The sequence below is a fragment of the Salvelinus fontinalis genome, chromosome 17, assembly GCF_029448725.1.
Source record: "Salvelinus fontinalis isolate EN_2023a chromosome 17, ASM2944872v1, whole genome shotgun sequence".
In the NCBI taxonomy this organism is placed as follows: domain Eukaryota; kingdom Metazoa; phylum Chordata; class Actinopteri; order Salmoniformes; family Salmonidae; genus Salvelinus; species Salvelinus fontinalis.
This window is the reverse complement of record NC_074681.1, coordinates 6447950-6465041: the sequence shown is the minus strand read 5'-3', so window position 1 is coordinate 6465041 and position 17092 is coordinate 6447950. Positions and strand designations below refer to the sequence as shown.

General features: G+C 45.0%; 1 protein-coding gene across 1 annotated transcript; it reads left to right on the top strand.

The window, feature by feature from the left end:
- The first annotated feature begins 1022 nt into the window (after window positions 1-1022).
- On the top strand, window positions 1023-15290 carry LOC129813639 (uridylate-specific endoribonuclease C-like). Its single transcript, XM_055866008.1, has 8 exons — window positions 1023-1125; window positions 5531-5630; window positions 8447-8558; window positions 9326-9447; window positions 11101-11213; window positions 12376-12529; window positions 13197-13337; window positions 14522-15290. The coding sequence occupies exons 1-8, from the start codon at window positions 1115-1117 to the stop codon at window positions 14639-14641; spliced, it is 873 nt and encodes a 290-aa protein (XP_055721983.1). The 5' UTR covers window positions 1023-1114; the 3' UTR covers window positions 14642-15290.
- The last annotated feature ends 1802 nt before the right edge of the window (window positions 15291-17092 follow it).

The following is a 17092-nucleotide window of genomic DNA, read 5'->3' as shown; positions in this document are numbered from 1 at the left end:
AAACTCCCATATCTACTGGGTGAAATACCACAGTGTTCCATCACAGCAGCAAGACTTGTGACCTGTTGCCTCAAGAAAAGGTCAACCAGTGAAGAACAAACACCATTGTAAATACAACCCATATTTATGTTTATTTATTTTCCCTTTTGTACTTTAAGTATTTTCACATCGTTACAACACTGTATATATACATAATATGACATTTTAAATGTCTATATTCCTTTGGATCTTTTGAGAGTGTAATGTGTACTGTTCATTTTTTTATTGTTTATTTCACGTTTGTTTATCTATTTCACTTGCTTTGGCAATGTAAACATGTTTCCCATGCGAATAAAGCTCTTGAATTGATTTGCACCTACTGTTAAAGCAGAGAGCATCTCCTCTCAGCCGTTTCTCCTCTAGCCGAACGGTGTCACGTGATCAGGCCTATACGTTCTGCAGGGAGCGGAGTAGATTCATCTGGTTCGGGCGCCCGTGGAGGCGGGCTTTGCACCAGGTGAACATTGATTTCATTCGTTTTGGAACCAGGTTGAGCCAGGTGTCCCATTCAAAGGCCACGGTGAAGTCGGATCAAAACAAAAGTCGGTTCAACACAAAAGTTTCGTGATTAAGCACGTGGACTAATGAGTAGGATTCTGTTGTCATGCTAAAGTCATTACTTTTGATTAAAAAATGCTTTATCTGCTTTCCAAAGGAAAACTAGTTTGAAATAAAAAATTATATATTTTATGTAAAAAATAAGTTCTATTTGTTGCTGAAAAATGCACCATGCCTTGTTGATAACATGACCGAGCAGCGCAGATGACTGTTCTCTTTGAGAGGATGCTCCTCCCTCATCGTTCTTTCCCCGCGGATCAGCACAATCAAATTTCCCCAATGCCTGGTGCACAAGGTAGATGGTGATTTCACTTCAGGACCAATGGAATGGTGTTAGAACCTGCAAACCCCGCCCCCACGCCCCGCCCGCACGCGTTTTCATCTTTCTGTCATGTTATTGGACGAACATCACAGGGACTTTTGGCCGACAGATCAGATAACCGACTTCACGCAAACTGTTTATTGCTGAAGAAGCGATGCGAAGTCGGAAGTTACTTTACTCACTGAATAACTAACTATGGCACGGAGGTGAGTTACATTGTAGGCTAAATTATCACATACATGCTGTAGAATGACAATGATCCATAGCAAATAATGATAGACTTACTTTTGGCAAAATAAATATATAGTTTTAGTGCATGTTGATTGCTCAAGTGTATCTTTTTTTGTGATGTTATTTTTTCGTTTGATCTTTAAATCAAACAGCCTGCTATGACAAATATTAGTTAGTTGTAGACTAATGTAAATCAAATTTGATTTGTCACATGCGCCGAATACAGCAGGTGTAGACCTTACAGCACATTTTTTAAAGTGCAAAGGTTGTTATTTTAGTCGTGAAATGGATTCCTGGTTAACAACGGCAGGTAGCCTAGCGCGGCAGGAAGCCTAGTGGTTAGAGCGTTGGACTAGTAACCGAAAAGTTGCACGATTGAATCCCCGAGCTGACAAGGTAAAACTCTGTCATTCTGCCCCTGAACAAGGCAGTTAACCCACTGTTCCTAGGCCGTCATTGTAAATAAGAATTTGTTCTTAACTGACTTCCCTCGTTAAATAAAACAACACCAGGATCAGATATGACGCTGTGGTACTGTTATTGAGTCTTTAAATAGAAGCCTGCATCTTTGGAAATCTTTCTTTGAAATTTAGACTGTTTTTGTTTGAAGAGACCCGTTAGTGAAACTTAAAAGCATAACATTTAATTTCCTCCTGTTGAACTAAAAGTGTTGACGGACGTGGTACATGGAGTTTTATAACAGCAGGAACAATATACCGAATATTGACCATGCGTCTCCATATGTAAACGTCATGTCTACTGACGTGGTTTTCATCTGGATCTGTCTTGGTTTCTGTTGACGCATCCGCCTGAATACTCAACAAAGGGGCTTAATTGTGTCAGAGTTTTAGATTAGCTACAAACAAAGACACATTCGGGACTATTAAGCACGTGTGACAAATACAATTTGATTTGAATTCATCTACAACTATATAATTAATTAGTCATAGCATGCTAGGTTTTGATTTAAAGATCAAAAACGCAAAAATATAACATCACAAAAAAAAGAAGATAAAGTTGAGCAATCAACATGCACTAAAACGATAGTTTTTGTGCCAAACAACTGTTCAGTACTAATTACTGGGTCAGCTAAACGCTGTCGGTGGCTGAAAGGGCCTTTTGATGTTCCAAGATGAAACAGCAACAGGATGTGGACATGATATTCATTAGCTCACCAAACTACACTCTGAAACCAACACAGGAAGTAGATCAGCTCAGACCGCTGCCCATTGGCTGTTTGCTGTCTGGCCCCCATTGGCTGTCTGACTCCGTTGGCTGTTTGCTGTCTGACTCCATTGGCTGTTTGCTGTCTGACTCCATTGGCTGTTTGCTGTCTGACTCCATTGGCTGTTTGCTGTCTGACTCCATTGGCTGTTTGCTGTCTGACTCCATTGGCTGTTTGCTGTCTGACTCCATTGGCTGTTTGCTGTCTGACCCCCATTGGCTGTTTGCTGTCTGACCCCATTGGCTGTTTGCTGTTCCACTAAGGAACTCATGATGCATTAATGGAACTCTCTGTTTCAATAGTACAACATGTTTAATGATATTCTGTAGTTATATTATGGTAGATGGGGAGTTTCCTGTCACGAGCGATTTCACAATATTTTGTGCCCTGTACTATCTGAGTTGTTTTAGATACTGAGGTTACGGGGCTGTCCTCTGGTTAGGGGTTAGGGGTTAGGGGTGGCCAAAATAGCACCAGTATCAAAAACTCTTGGGTACTGGTCTTTTCTATGAGAATGAATGGGCACTGGTCTTTTCTATGAGAATGAATGGGCACTGGTCTTTTCTATGAGAATGAATGGGCACTGGTCTTTTCTATGAGAATGAATGGGCACTGGTCTTTTCTATGAGAATGAATGGGCACTGGTCTTTTCTATGAGAATGAATGGGCACTGGTCTTTTCTATGAGAATGAATGGGCACTGGTCTTTTCTATGAGAATGAATGGGCACTGGTCTTTTCTATGAGAATGAATGGGCACTGGTCTTTTCTATGAGAATGAATGGGCACTGGTCTTTTCTATGAGAATGAATGGGCACTGGCCTTTTCTATGAGAATGAATGGGCACTGGTCTTTTCTATGAGAATGAATGGTGACTGAATGGTGACTTTTTTAAGTGTCCCAGATGTTGTTATTTTAAGGGAATTGAATGCCACAGAGTTAACTGAATGGGGCTGTGGCTGTTAGTCCTTGGGATATGTTTATTTCCTGTTATTGGTTTATCAAACCGTCCACGGTATTATCTCTGTTATAGTAGCCTCTGTCTCGGTCCCCAACAACCGGATTTTCCAGTTTTGGACATTAACAAGACAACACTCCATCTCAACTCTTCCTCTAGTTTCGGGTGTTTTCTTTTTACGCCTGCTACGTTAGGTTACCATTATAACAATGAATCAACATAGATCTACGTTAGGTTACCATTATAACAATGAATCAACATAGATCTACGTTAGGCTACCATTATAACAATGCAGAGACATAGATCTACGTTAGGCTACCATTATAACAATGCAGAGCCACCAGCTAAGTATCAACATAGATCTACGTTAGGTTACCATTTATAACAATGAATCAACATAGATCTATGTTAGGTTACCATTATAACAATGCAGAGCCACCAGCTAAGTATCAACATAGATCTACGTTAGGTTACCATTATAACAATGTATCAACATAGATCTATGTTAGGTTACCATTATAACAATGCAGAGACATAGATCTATGTAGGTTACTGGGAGAGATGGAACACAGATCTCTGTAGGTTACTGGAAAGAGATGGAACACAGATCTCTGTAGGTTACTGGAAAGAGATGGAACATAGATCTCTGTATGTTACTGGGAGAGATGGAACACAGATCTCTGTAGGTTACTGGAAAGAGATGGAACACAGATCTCTGTAGGTTACTGGAAAGAGATGGAACACAGATCTCTGTAGGTTACTGGGAGAGATGGAACATAGATCTCTGTAGGTTACTGGGAGAGATGGAACACAGATCTCTGTAGGTTACTGGGAGAGATGGAACACAGATCTCTGTAGGTTACTGGAAGAGATTAACACAGATCTCTGTAGGTTACTGGGAGAGATGGAACACAGATCTCTGTAGGTTACTGGAAGAGATGAACACAAATCTCTGTAGGTTACTAGAAGAGATGGAACACAGATCTCTGTAGGTTACTAGAAGAGATGGAACACAGATCTACGTAGGTTACTGGAAGAGATGGAACATAGATCTCTGTAGGTTACTGGAAGAGATGGAACACAGATCTCTGTAGGTTACTGGAAGAGATGGAACACAGATCTCTGTAGGTTACTGGAAGAGATGGAACACAGATCGCTGTAGGTTACTGGAAGAGATGGAACACAGATCTCTGTAGGTTACTGGAAGAGATGGAACACAGATCTCTGTAGGTTACTGGAAGAGATGGAACACAGATCTCTGTAGGTTACTGGGAGAGATGGAACACAGATCTCTGTAGGTTACTGGGAGAGATGGAGCACAGATCTCTGTAGGTTACTGGAAGAGATGGAACACAGATCTCTGTAGGTTACTGGAAGAGATGGAACACAGATCTCTGTAGGTTACTGGAAAGAGATGGAACACAGATCTCTGTAGGTTACTGGAAGAGATGGAACACAGATCTCTGTAGGTTACTGGGAGAGATGGAACACAGATCTCTGTAGGTTACTGGAAGAGATGGAACACAGATCTCTGTAGGTTACTGGAAGATATGGAACACAGATCTCTGTAGGTTACTGGAAGAGATGGAACACAGATCTCTGTAGGTTACTGGGAGAGATGGAACACAGATCTCTGTAGGTTACTGGAAGAGATGGAACACAGATCTCTGTAGGTTACTGGAAGAGATGGAACATAGATCTCTGTAGGTTACTGGGAGAGACGGAACACAGATCTCTGTAGGTTACTGGGAGAGATGGAACATAGATCTCTGTAGGTTACTGGAAGATATGGAACACATATCTATGTAGGTTACTGGAAAGAGATGGAACACAGATCTCTGTAGGTTACTGGGAGAGATGGAACACAGATCTCTGGAGGTTACTGGGAGAGATGGAACACAGATCTCTGGAGGTTACTGGAAGGAGATGGAACACAGATCTCTGTAGGTTACTGGGAGAGATGGAACACAGATCTCTGTAGGTTACTGGACGAGATGGAACACAGATCTCTGTAGGTTACTGGAAGAGATGGAACACAGATCTCCCTAGCAGTATCTCTCTGCTTTTGTCCCCCCCCCCCCCCCTAACAATTTTATACTGTAGCATTTTATCTATAGCAGGGGTCATTTTCTTGCATTGCAATGGGAAAATATACATTTGAGTTCATATCGATGTGTGTACTGTCTGTCTGTGTATTAGTCAATGTGTGAACCACGAGCTCTCTGAGGTTCTGAACCAGCTGTGGAGTCGGGATACAAACCGTTTAAAACCTGGGACTGACTACACCATCTCCCTACAGGTACGGATGTCAGGGTTACCGTGCTACTACTTGGCTTGTTAATCGACTCTATCTGCAAAGCACTCTGGTAGAGATAGAATGGCACCACCCAGCAGCAGGAAACACACCTCAGGGCCCGATTCAGACATAGGAGCAGGAAACACACCTCAGGGCCCGATTCAGACATAGGAGCAGGAAACACACTTCGGGGCCCGATTCAGACGTAGGAGCAGGATACACACCTAGGACCCGATTCAGACATAGGGGCAGGAAACACACCTCAGGGCACGATTCAGATATAGCAGCAGGAAACACACCTCAGGGCCCGATTCAGACATAGGAGCAGGAAACACACCTCAGGGCCCGATTCAGACATAGGAGCAGGAAACACACCTCAGGGCCCGATTCAGACTTAGGACATTTTTTCCCACATGTTTTGATTTAAGCTCTTCTCAGTATTTGGTATTCAGACTTACCTTGTGCAGGTGATCAACCATCTCTACAGGAATGGTTACCTTATGCACACATTTAATGAAAGCACTGAAAACCCTCCCACTTGGTTCAGTTTTCGTTAACTGGGGGTTTTCAGTACTTTGATCTAAAGCCATCCCTTTAAATACGATGTACCTTTTTTTAAATTTGAATTTAGGAGCACGAGATTAAATTTAGTAGCACCAGAAAATATACAGCCTATATTGGGCCTATAGGAATTCTAGTTACTTTTGAAGGACATGTTGTGCCCTAGAAACTATTTTGATTGATCCTTTATTTAGACAGGAAGTCAATGCTGTGACCAAGGTGTCTTTATTTAGACAGGGAGTCAATGCTGAGACCAAGGTGTCTTTATTTAGACAGGGAGTCAATGCTGAGACCAAGGTGTCTTTATTTAGACAGGGAGTCAATGCTGAGACCAAGGTGTCTTTATTTAGACAGGGAGTCAATGCTGAGACCAAGGTGTCTTTATTTAGACAGGGAGTCAATGCTGAGACCAAGGTGTCTTTATTTAGACAGGGAGTCAATGCTGAGACCAAGGTGTCTTTATTTAGACAGGGAGTCAATGCTGAGACCAAGGTGTCTTTATTTAGACAGGGAGTCAATGCTGAGACCAAGGTGTCTTTATTTAGACAGGGAGTCAATGCTGAGACCAAGGTGTCTTTATTTAGACAGGGAGTCAATGCTGAGACCAAGGTGTCTTTATTTAGACAGGGAGTCAATGCTGAGACCAAGGTGTCTTTATTTAGACAGGGAGTCAATGCTGAGACCGAGGTCTAGAGGGTCCCCTAACGACCGTCTGAAACGTTCTAGAGGGTCCCCTAACGACCGTCTGAAACGCCGTAGAGGGTCCCCTAACGACCGTCTGAAACGTTCTAGAGGGTCCCCTAACGACCGTCTGAAATGCCCTAGAGGGTCCCCTAACGACCGTCTGAAACGCCCTAGAGACACCAATTCCTCCAATTTTAAAATGTATTGTAGATCATTCCACACGTAAGGTGGAAGGAAATGAAAAGCTGATCTACCTAACTCTTTAGAAACCAAAGGAGTCTCCAGAGTTAACCAACCCTGTGAAGGGGTTTGATAACTTGTCATTTTAAATCTTACCAGTGACGTGAGGTAAGTTGGAAGTTTGTGGAGCAGGGCTTTGTAAACAGAAAGAGGGTAATGATGTGATCTACCTGACTTTTAAAGTGGTCCAGACAATCTTTTGCAACACTGTAAATACATACGTTTTTATTATAAAACCTAAAATTCATTTGTGAAATATTAGGTTTTTTAAATTGTACAAAAGCACTATTTTCCTTTTTGAGATGCGTGACATTTGAAAATGGTATACTCTCTCTTTAAAAACATCAGGTTTGTGATGACTACATGCAAGAGATCTGTCATTCATTAATTCCAAAGGAATACCTGACTGGCACACATGCTTCAAGGTCAGAATACCCATCGAGGGGTTAATGAAGTTGCCACTACGTGTAACTCTGGTCTGAATCCCCCTAGAGAGGCAGGTAACGTGACTGAGAGCTAGCTATCCAAATAAAGACAGGAAGGAATGCTTAGCATTGACTCCCTGTCTAAATAAAGACACCCTGGTCTCAGCATTGACTCCCTGTCTAAATAAAGACACCTTGGTCTCAGCATTGACTCCCTGTCTACATAAAGACCCCTTGGGCTCAGCATTGACTCCCTGTCTAAATAAAGACCCCTCGGTCTCAGCATTGACTCCCTGTCTAAATAAAGACACCTTGGTCTCAGCATTGACTCCCTGTCTAAATAAAGACACCTTGGTCTCAGCATTGACTCCCTGTCTACATAAAGACCCCTTGGTCTCAGCATTGACTCCCTGTCTAAATAAAGACACCTTGGTCTCAGCATTGTCTCCCTGTCTAAATAAACACACCTTGGTCTCAGCATTGACTCCCTGTCTAAATAAAGACACCTTGGTCTCAGCATTGACTCCCTGTCTAAATAAACACACCTTGGTCTCAGCATTGACTCCCTGTCTAAATAAAGACACCTTGGTCTCAGCATTGACTCCCTGTCTAAATAAAGACACCTTGGTCTCAGCATTGACTCCCTGTCTAAATAAAGACCCCTCGGTCTCAGCATTGACTCCCTGTCTAAATAAAGACCCCTCGGTCTCAGCATTGACTCCCTGTCTAAATAAAGACACCTTGGTCTCAGCATCGACTCCCTGTCTAAATAAAGACACCTTGTTCTCAGCATTGACTCCCTGTCTAAATAATGCTTATTCAGGGTTGAGGTCAGGCCCACAGAGTAGTTTTCATTGTGTTGTTGGGAGATGTGATGGTCTTATTCATACAGTATGTTTGTCTATCCAGGGAAAGGCAGGTTACGTGGCCCAGGGTAGTAACACTGCCAGAGACATGGCTAGGGCTCCTCTGTTTGCTAATGTCAACGAGGGCAAACTGAAAAACATCAAGACCTACGCCTGTAAGTCCTTCTACCTCCACTCTCCTTTCCTTCACTCCACCCTTTCTCCACTCTCCTTTCCTCCACTCTCCTTTCCTTCACTCCACCCTTTCTCGACTCTCCTTTCCTTCACTCCTCCCTTCCTTCACTCCTCCCTTCCTCCACTCCTCCTTTCCTTCACTCCTCCCTTCCTTCACTCCTCCCTTCCTCCACTCCTTTCCTTTCCTTCACTTCTCCCTTCCTTCACTCCTCCCTTCCTTCACTCCTCCCTTCCTCCTCTCTACCTTCTCTCCTCTCTTCCTGTTATTGAAGGCATTACCTCCTCTCCTCTTGTTATTGAAGGCATTACCTCCTCTCCTCTCTTCCTGTTATTGAAGGCATTACCTCCTCTCCTCTCTTCCTGTTATTGAAGGCATTACCTCCTCTCCTCTCTTCCTGTTATTGAAGGCATTACCTCCTCTCCTCTCTTCATGTTATTGAAGGCATTACCTCCTCTCCTCTCATGTTATTGAAGGCATTACCTCCTCTCCTCTCATGTTATTGAAGGCATTACCTCATCTCCTCTCTTCCTGTTATTGAAGGCATTATCTCCTCTCTTCCTGTTATTGAAGGCATTACCTCCTCTCTTCCTGTTATTGAAGGCATTACCTCCCCTCTTCCTGTTATTCAAGGCATTACCTCCTCTCTTCCTGTTATTGAAGGCATTACCTCCTCTCTTCCTGTTATTGAAGGCATAGCCAGTATTTCACAAAGCGTTCTTCAGAGTGATATATGTTCCTTCTCTGCAGTGTTCATGCGTCTCCTGGACAACTATGAGATGTCTACAGGCGTGTCGGAGACCGTCACCTCTGAGGAGCTGATGGAGAACGATCTCTTCCTCAATGCCATTCTGGAGACCGAGGTCATGAAGGTAGTGTGTGTGTGTGTGATCTGGCGCTGTGTGCCCACAGGTAAAAGTGGGGGTTATAGTCTACTCCTTATTGCTTGGTTGAGCACATATTGCTATGTTCTGTCGTCATTTAGATCCATAGCCAGGACTCCTGGAGACGGGCCCTTAACCTGTCTGTTCAGACCAGGACTCCTGGAGACGGGCCCTTAACATGTCTGTTCTGGACAGGACTCCTGGAGACGGGCCCTTAACCTGTCTGTTCAGGACCAGGACTCCTGGAGACAGGCCCTTAACCTGTCTGTTCAGACCAGGACTCCTGGAGACGGGCCCTTAACCTGTCTGTTCAGACCAGGACTCCTGGAGACAGGTCCTTAACATGTCTGTTCTGGACAGGACTCCTGGAGACGGGCCCTTAACCTGTCTGTTCAGACCAGGACTCCTGGAGACAGGTCCTTAACCTGTCTGTTCAGGACAGGACTCCTGGAGACAGGTCCTTAACCTGTCTGTTCAGACCAGGACTCCTGGAGACAGGTCCTTAACCTGTCTGTTCTGGACAGGACTCCTGGAGACGGGCCCTTAACCTGTCTGTTCAGACCAGGACTCCTGGAGACAGGTCCTTAACCTGTCTGTTCAGGACAGGACTCCTGGAGACAGGTCCTTAACCTGTCTGTTCAGACCAGGACTCCTGGAGACAGGTCCTTAACCTGTCTGTTCTGGACAGGACTCCTGGAGACGGGCCCTTAACCTGTCTGTTCAGACCAGGACTCCTGGAGACAGGTCCTTAACCTGTCTGTTCAGAACAGGCCCTTAACCTGTCTGTTCAGACCAGGACTCCTGGAGACGGGCCCTTAACCTGTCTGTTCTGGACAGGTCCTTAACCTGTCTGTTCTGAACAGGTCCTTAACCTGTCTGTTCTGAACAGGACTCCTGGAGACAGGTCCTTAACCTGTCTGTTCTGGACAGGACTCCTGGAGACGGGCCCTTAACCTGTCTGTTCAGACCAGGACTCCTGGAGACAGGTCCTTAACCTGTCTGTTCAGAACAGGCCCTTAACCTGTCTGTTCAGACCAGGACTCCTGGAGACGGGCCCTTAACATGTCTGTTCTGGACAGGACTCCTGGAGACGGGCCCTTAACCTGTCTGTTCAGACCAGGACTCCTGGAGACGGGCCCTTAACCTGTCTGTTCAGACCAGGACTCCTGGAGACAGGCCCTTAACCTGTCTGTTCAGACCAGGACTCCTGGAGACGGGCCCTTAACCTGTCTGTTCAGACCAGGACTCCTGGAGACAGGCCCTTAACCTGTCTGTTCAGACCAGGACTCCTGAAAACAGGCCCTTAACCTGTCTGTTCAGACCAGGACTCCTGGAGACGGGCCCTTAACCTGTCTGTTCAGACCAGGACTCCTGGAGACAGGCCCTTAACCTGTCTGTTCAGACCAGGACTCCTGGAGACGGGCCCTTAACCTGTCTGTTCAGACCAGGACTCCTGGAGACAGGCCCTTAACATGTCTGTTCAGACCAGGACTCCTGGAGACGGGTCCTTATCCTACATGAGTTAATCAGATGGTGTTCTGTCATTGTGGACCTGTGTTTTCTCTTGTTACTTTGTCTCAGGTATAGACTCCACAATGTGTACTGATGTGTCGGTCTAATCCTTGTGTGTGTGTGTGTCAGTGTGCCCACAAGTACCTGGTGAGTAAGGGTCAGTCCCCGTCAGACCAGCAGCAGTTCAAGAGACAGCTCTATGACATGTGGTTCAGACTCTATCACCGAGACCGGAGTGGAGGGTGAGTGTGTGGTGTCGGGGGATTTCATATTTATTATGCCCGAATACAGTGAGGAGTTTGAGCATGTTTTAGTTGTACCTGTATGTGTGTGAAAGAGACAGAGAGAGACACGCAGGGGGAGAGAGAGAGAGAGAGAGAGAGAGACACGCAGGGGGAGAGAGAGAGAGAGACACGCAGAGGGAGAGAGAGAGAGAGAGAGAGACACGCAGAGGGAGAGAGAGAGAGAGAGAGAGACACGCAGGGGGAGAGAGAGAGAGAGACACGCAGAGGGAGAGAGAGAGAGAGAGAGAGAGAGAGAGACGCAGAGGGAGAGAGAGAGAGAGAGAGAGAGAGACACGCAGAGGGAGAGAGAGAGAGAGAGAGAGACACGCAGAGGGAGAGAGAGAGAGAGACAGAGAGAGACACGCAGGGGGAGAGAGAGAGAGAGAGAGAGAGACACGCAGAGGGAGAGAGAGAGAGAGAGAGAGAGAGAGACACGCAGAGGGAGAGAGAGAGAGAGACAGAGAGAGACACGCAGGGGGAGAGAGAGAGAGAGAGAGAGAGACACGCAGAGGGAGAGAGAGAGAGAGAGAGAGAGACACGCAGGGGGAGAGAGAGAGAGAGAGAGAGAGAGACACGCAGGGGGAGAGAGAGAGAGAGAGAGACACGCAGGGGGAGAGAGAGAGAGAGAGAGAGAGAGAGAGAGAGAGAGAGAGAGAGAGATTTGCAAATAATATGACATTTAAAATGTCTTTTCTTTTGGAACTTTTGTGAGTGTAATGTTTACTGTTAATTTTTTGGAATTTCACTTTTGTTTATTATCTATTTCACTTGCTTTGGCAATGTAAACATATGTTTCCCATGCCAATAAAGCCCTTGAATTGAATTGAGAAAGAGACAGACACAAGGACCGAGACAGAGAGAGACAAGGACCGAGACAGAGAGAGAGAGAGACAAGGACCGAGACAGAGAGAGAGACAAGGACCGAGACAGAGAGAGAGACAAGGACCGAGACAGAGAGAGAGAGAGAGACAAGGACCGAGACAGAGAGAGAGACAAGGACCGAGACAGAGAGAGAGAGACAAGGACCGAGACAGAGAGAGAGAGACAAGGACCGAGACAGAGAGAGACACAAGGACCGAGACAGAGACTGATTATATATTTTCTTATGTTTCCAATACAGTGAGGACTCATGTGGTTTTGAGCATGTGTTTGTTGGTGAGTCTAAGTATGGGAAGGAGATCACAGGGTTCCACAACTGGGTTCAGTTCTATCTGCAGGAGAAGCATGGCAATGTGGACTACAAGGGTTACAAGGCCCAGGGCAACAGAAACACTGTAAGACATTCTAGAACAATCTCCCTATGTTATCAGCAGAGTTACATTTCACAGGTCTATACACAAGATAATTGTTTTCAGAAATGTAGCCTATGGTTGTTGTCTTGCTTTGGTAATTAGTTCAACTTTTGTGTGTGTTGTTTTTAGTATTTACATTTTACTGACTAATTTCAAGACACCCAAACTGTGACTACCACTGTAAACTTCCCAAATCATACATTATATTTAGCCGTATTGTTACGTACACCACATGACACGTTTATCACATGTTGTTATAATCATTAGTGGTTAGAGTGTAGGGGCGGCAGGTAGCCTAGTGGTTAGAGTGGAGAGGTGGCAGGTAGCCTAGTGGTTAGAGTGTAGGGGCGGCAGGTAGCCTAGTGGTTAGAGTGTAGGGGCGGCAGGTAGCCTAGTGGTTAGAGTGTAGGGGCGGCAGGTAGCCTAGTGGTTAGAGTGTAGGGGCGGCAGGTAGCCTAGTGGTTAGAGTGTAGAGGCGGCAGGTAGCCTAGTGGTTAGAGTGTAGGGTCGGAAGGTAGCCTAGTGGTTAGAGTGTAGGAGGTGGCAGGTAGCCTAGTGGTTAGAGCGTTGGCCCAGTAACCGGAAGGTTGCTGGATCGAATCCCAGAGGCGACAAGGTAAGAATCTGTCGTTTTGACCTCTCTCTGCAGCCAGATGAGGATGACCACGTTCTAAACCTGCAGTTCAGCTGGAAGGGCCTGGTCAAGCCTGTGGGAAGCTCCTTCATCGGGGTCAGCCCAGAGTTCGAGGTCGCCCTCTTCACCATCCTCTTCCTCGCGTCGACTGAGAAGGTGAGTGGTTGCGTAAGTGACCACACGGGGCTCAAACCTGGGTCTATTAGATAACCATGGCCTGTAGTGCTGAAGCCTAGGCCCTAGAAGACATTAGCTTGGGGAGCTAATGCTAGTTCTCAGATCTCAGGCCATGGTTCCCTGAACCACCCTGATGACACGTCTTATCAACCCGAAGTCATCATAGCTAACATTATCCCTCCAGGCTGAATAAACTACTGTTCTGACCAGTATAACATTACCCCTCCAGGCTGAATAAACTACTGTTCTGACCAGTATAACATTACCCCTCCAGGCTGAATAAACTACTGTTCTGACCAGTATAACATTACCCCTCCAGGCTGAATAAACTACTGTTCTGACCAGTATAACATTACCCCTCCAGGCTGAATAAACTACTGTTCTGACCAGTATAACATTACCCCTCCAGGCTGAATAAACTACTGTTCTGACCAGCATAACATTACCCCTCCAGACTGAATAAACTACTGTTCTGACCAGCATAACATTACCCCTCCAGGCTGAATAAACTACTGTTCTGACCAGCATAACATTACCCCTCCAGGCTGAATAAACTACTGTTCTGACCAGCATAACATTACCCCTCCAGACTGAATAAACTACTGTTCTGACCAGCATAACATTACCCCTCCAGGCTGAATAAACTACTGTTCTGACCAGCATAACATTACCCCTCCAGGCTGAATAAACTACTGTTCTGACCAGTATAACATTACCCCTCCAGGCTGAATAATCTACTGTTCTGACCAGCATAACATTACCCCTCCAGGCTGAATAAACTACTGTTCTGACCAGTATAACATTACCCCTCCAGGCTGAATAAACTACTGTTCTGACCAGCATAACATTACCCCTCCAGGCTGAATAAACTACTGTTCTGACCAGCATAACATTACCCCTCCAGGCTGAATAAACTACTGTTCTGACCAGCATAACATTACCCCTCCAGACTGAATAAACTACTGTTCTGACCAGCATAACATTACCCCTCCAGGCTGAATAAACTACTGTTCTGACCAGTATAACATTACCCCTCCAGTATAGTTCTGGAAAAGGTTGTGAATTGGGATGCAGCCCAACGTTGGTGTTAATGAGGAGAACCCTAGCCAGTATATAAATGGGTGGATGTATTGGCTAACGTTAGCCTTGTGGTTTATGTACAGGTGACCACGGTCGTGGTGAAGGTGGACGAGTACCTGCTAGAGATGGTGGTGTATCGTCAGGGGCGATCCATCGGAACCTCCTACCCCAAACTACTCAGCAGCAACAACAGGGACCTGTAGTGGGGAGATCTACGCACCCTGATTCTGAAAGCAGAGGCCCAAATGGAACCCTATTCCCTATGTAGTGCACTGCTTTTTACCAGGGCCCTTAGGGCTAGTAGTGCACTATATAGGGGATAGGGTGCCACTTGGGGCCTAGACAGAATCATCTGCTATTTTAAAGGTTGATCATTGTCGTGTACTTGTTTTTGACTCCATATTGTTATTAGGTCGTGTTCTCCTCCAATCAAATTCTTAACCTCATTCCCGGGTTCAATTACTAATTACAAATCCTGGATCATTCATCATTTGCTCTAAACTATTATATTAGAGATTACAGTTGATAAAGGACCAGAATTGTGTCTCTCTCTGCTACCAGCTCTCCTTTCTGTCCTGAATATTCAATACTGGTCCTTGGTCTTTCACAAAGCAGAGGGCTGTTTATATTTACAGTTAAGAACATTTTGTTAAGCATTTTGACAGTCCATTAAAACCAAGATTTACTATGATAGGAACCTGATTGTCTAACATTATATTGACAGTGTTGTACTCTTCTGAATTGTATTTAACATATTATTAGTTTGTTATGATTACGGGGCCATATGTCAAGTTTGGAGGCATTTCCCCATTTCAATTTCTACTTGAAGAAAATAAAACATGTTTACAAGTATACTATTTTACCTTCTTCTGTACTTTTATTTTGAAGATTAAAACAAGCAATGGTTACAGAACATGTCTTCTTGGCAGAAAACAATACAAGCATGGCAGACTAGCGTATGTTAAACTACAATTTCCATGGAAAGATCTCAGGTTTATTTGATTCAATAGTAGTTGGTTACATGAATGATGCATCGAACGTAATCATGATCTGCCTAAGAACAGGTCTGTATTGAGGAATGTAATAATGAAATATAAACTAATTAATATATGAAAACATAATAATACAGCTTAGATTATTAAAAGCATGGATTTTAATAATAGTATACACGTCACTACTTTCATTAATCGTTATCATCAGTGGTGTAAAGTACTTTAATAAAAATACTTTAAAGTACTACTTAAGTTGTTCAATGGGATTCCTGTACCTTACTTTACTATTTAGATTTGATGACTTTTACTTCACTGAGTGGACAAAACATTAAGAACACCTGCTCTTTCCATGACATAGACTGACCAGGTGAATCCAGGTGAAACCTTACTGATGTCTCTTGTTAAATCCTCTTCAATCAGTGTAGATGAAGAGGGGAGGAGATGGGTTAAAGAAGGATTTTTAAGCCTTGAGACATTTGAGACATGGATTGTGTATGTGTGTCATTCAGAGGGTGAATGGGCAAGACAAAATATTGAAGTGCCTTTGAACGGGGTATGGTAGTAGGTGCCTTTGAACGGGGTATGGTAGTAGGTGCCTTTGAGCGGGGTATGGTAGTATGTGCCTTTGAACGGGGTATGGTAGTATGTGCCTTTTGAACGGGGTATGGTAGTATGTGCCTTTGAACGGGGTATGGTGGTAGGTGCCTTTGAACGGGGTATGGTGGTAGGTGCCTTTGAACGGGGTATGGTAGTAGGTGCCTTTGAACGGGGTATGGTAGTAGGTGCCTTTGAGCGGGGTATGGTAGTAGGTGCCTTTGAGCGCGGTATGGTAGTAGGTGCCTTTGAACGGGGTATGGTAGTAGGTGCCTTTGAACGGGGTATGGTGGTAGGTGCCTTTGAACGGGGTATGGTAGTAGGTGCCTTTGAACGGGGTATGGTAGTAGGTGCCTTTGAGCGGGGTATGGTAGTAGGTGCCTTTGAGCGCGGTATGGTAGTAGGTGCCTTTGAACGGGGTATGGTAGTAGGTGCCTTTGAACGGGGTATGGTAGTAGGTGCCTTTGAACGGGGTATGGTAGTAGGTGCCTTTGAGCGGGGTATGGTAGTAGGTGCCTTTGAACGGGGTATGGTAGTAGGTGCCTTTGAACGGGGTATGGTAGTAGGTGCCTTTGAACGGGGTATGGTAGTAGGTGCCTTTGAACGGGGGTATGGTAGTAGGTGCCTTTGAGCGGGGTATGGTAGTATGTGCCTTTGAACGGGGTATGGTGGTAGGTGCCTTTGAATGGGGTATGGTGGTAGGTGCCTTTGAATGGGGTATGGTGGTAGGTGCCTTTGAGCAGGGTATGGTAGTAGGTTCCAGGCGCACTTGTTTGTCAAGAACTGCAACGCTGCTGGGTTTTTAACACTCAACAGTTTTCTGTGTGCATCAAGAATGGTCCACCACCCAAAGGACATCCAGCCAACTTGACACAACTGTGGGAAGCATTGGAGTCAACATGGGACCAGCATCCCTGTGGAAATGCTTTCAACACCTTGTAGAGTCCATGTCCCGACGAAGTGAGGCTGTTCTGAGGGGAAACAAGGGTGCAACTCAATGCTAGGAAGGTGTTCCTAATGTTTTGTCCACTCGGTGTATATAATCATTTCTGTGTCCCTCAGTAGATG

Excerpts from the sequence above, each read along its gene's own strand:
- LOC129813639 (XM_055866008.1), top strand. Across the intron at positions 8,559-9,325 it reads AAACATCAAGACCTACGCCT|TGTTCATGCGTCTCCTGGAC; the intron begins GTAAGTCCTTCT and ends CCTTCTCTGCAG. Across the intron at positions 9,448-11,100 it reads TGGAGACCGAGGTCATGAAG|TGTGCCCACAAGTACCTGGT; the intron begins GTAGTGTGTGTG and ends TGTGTGTGTCAG.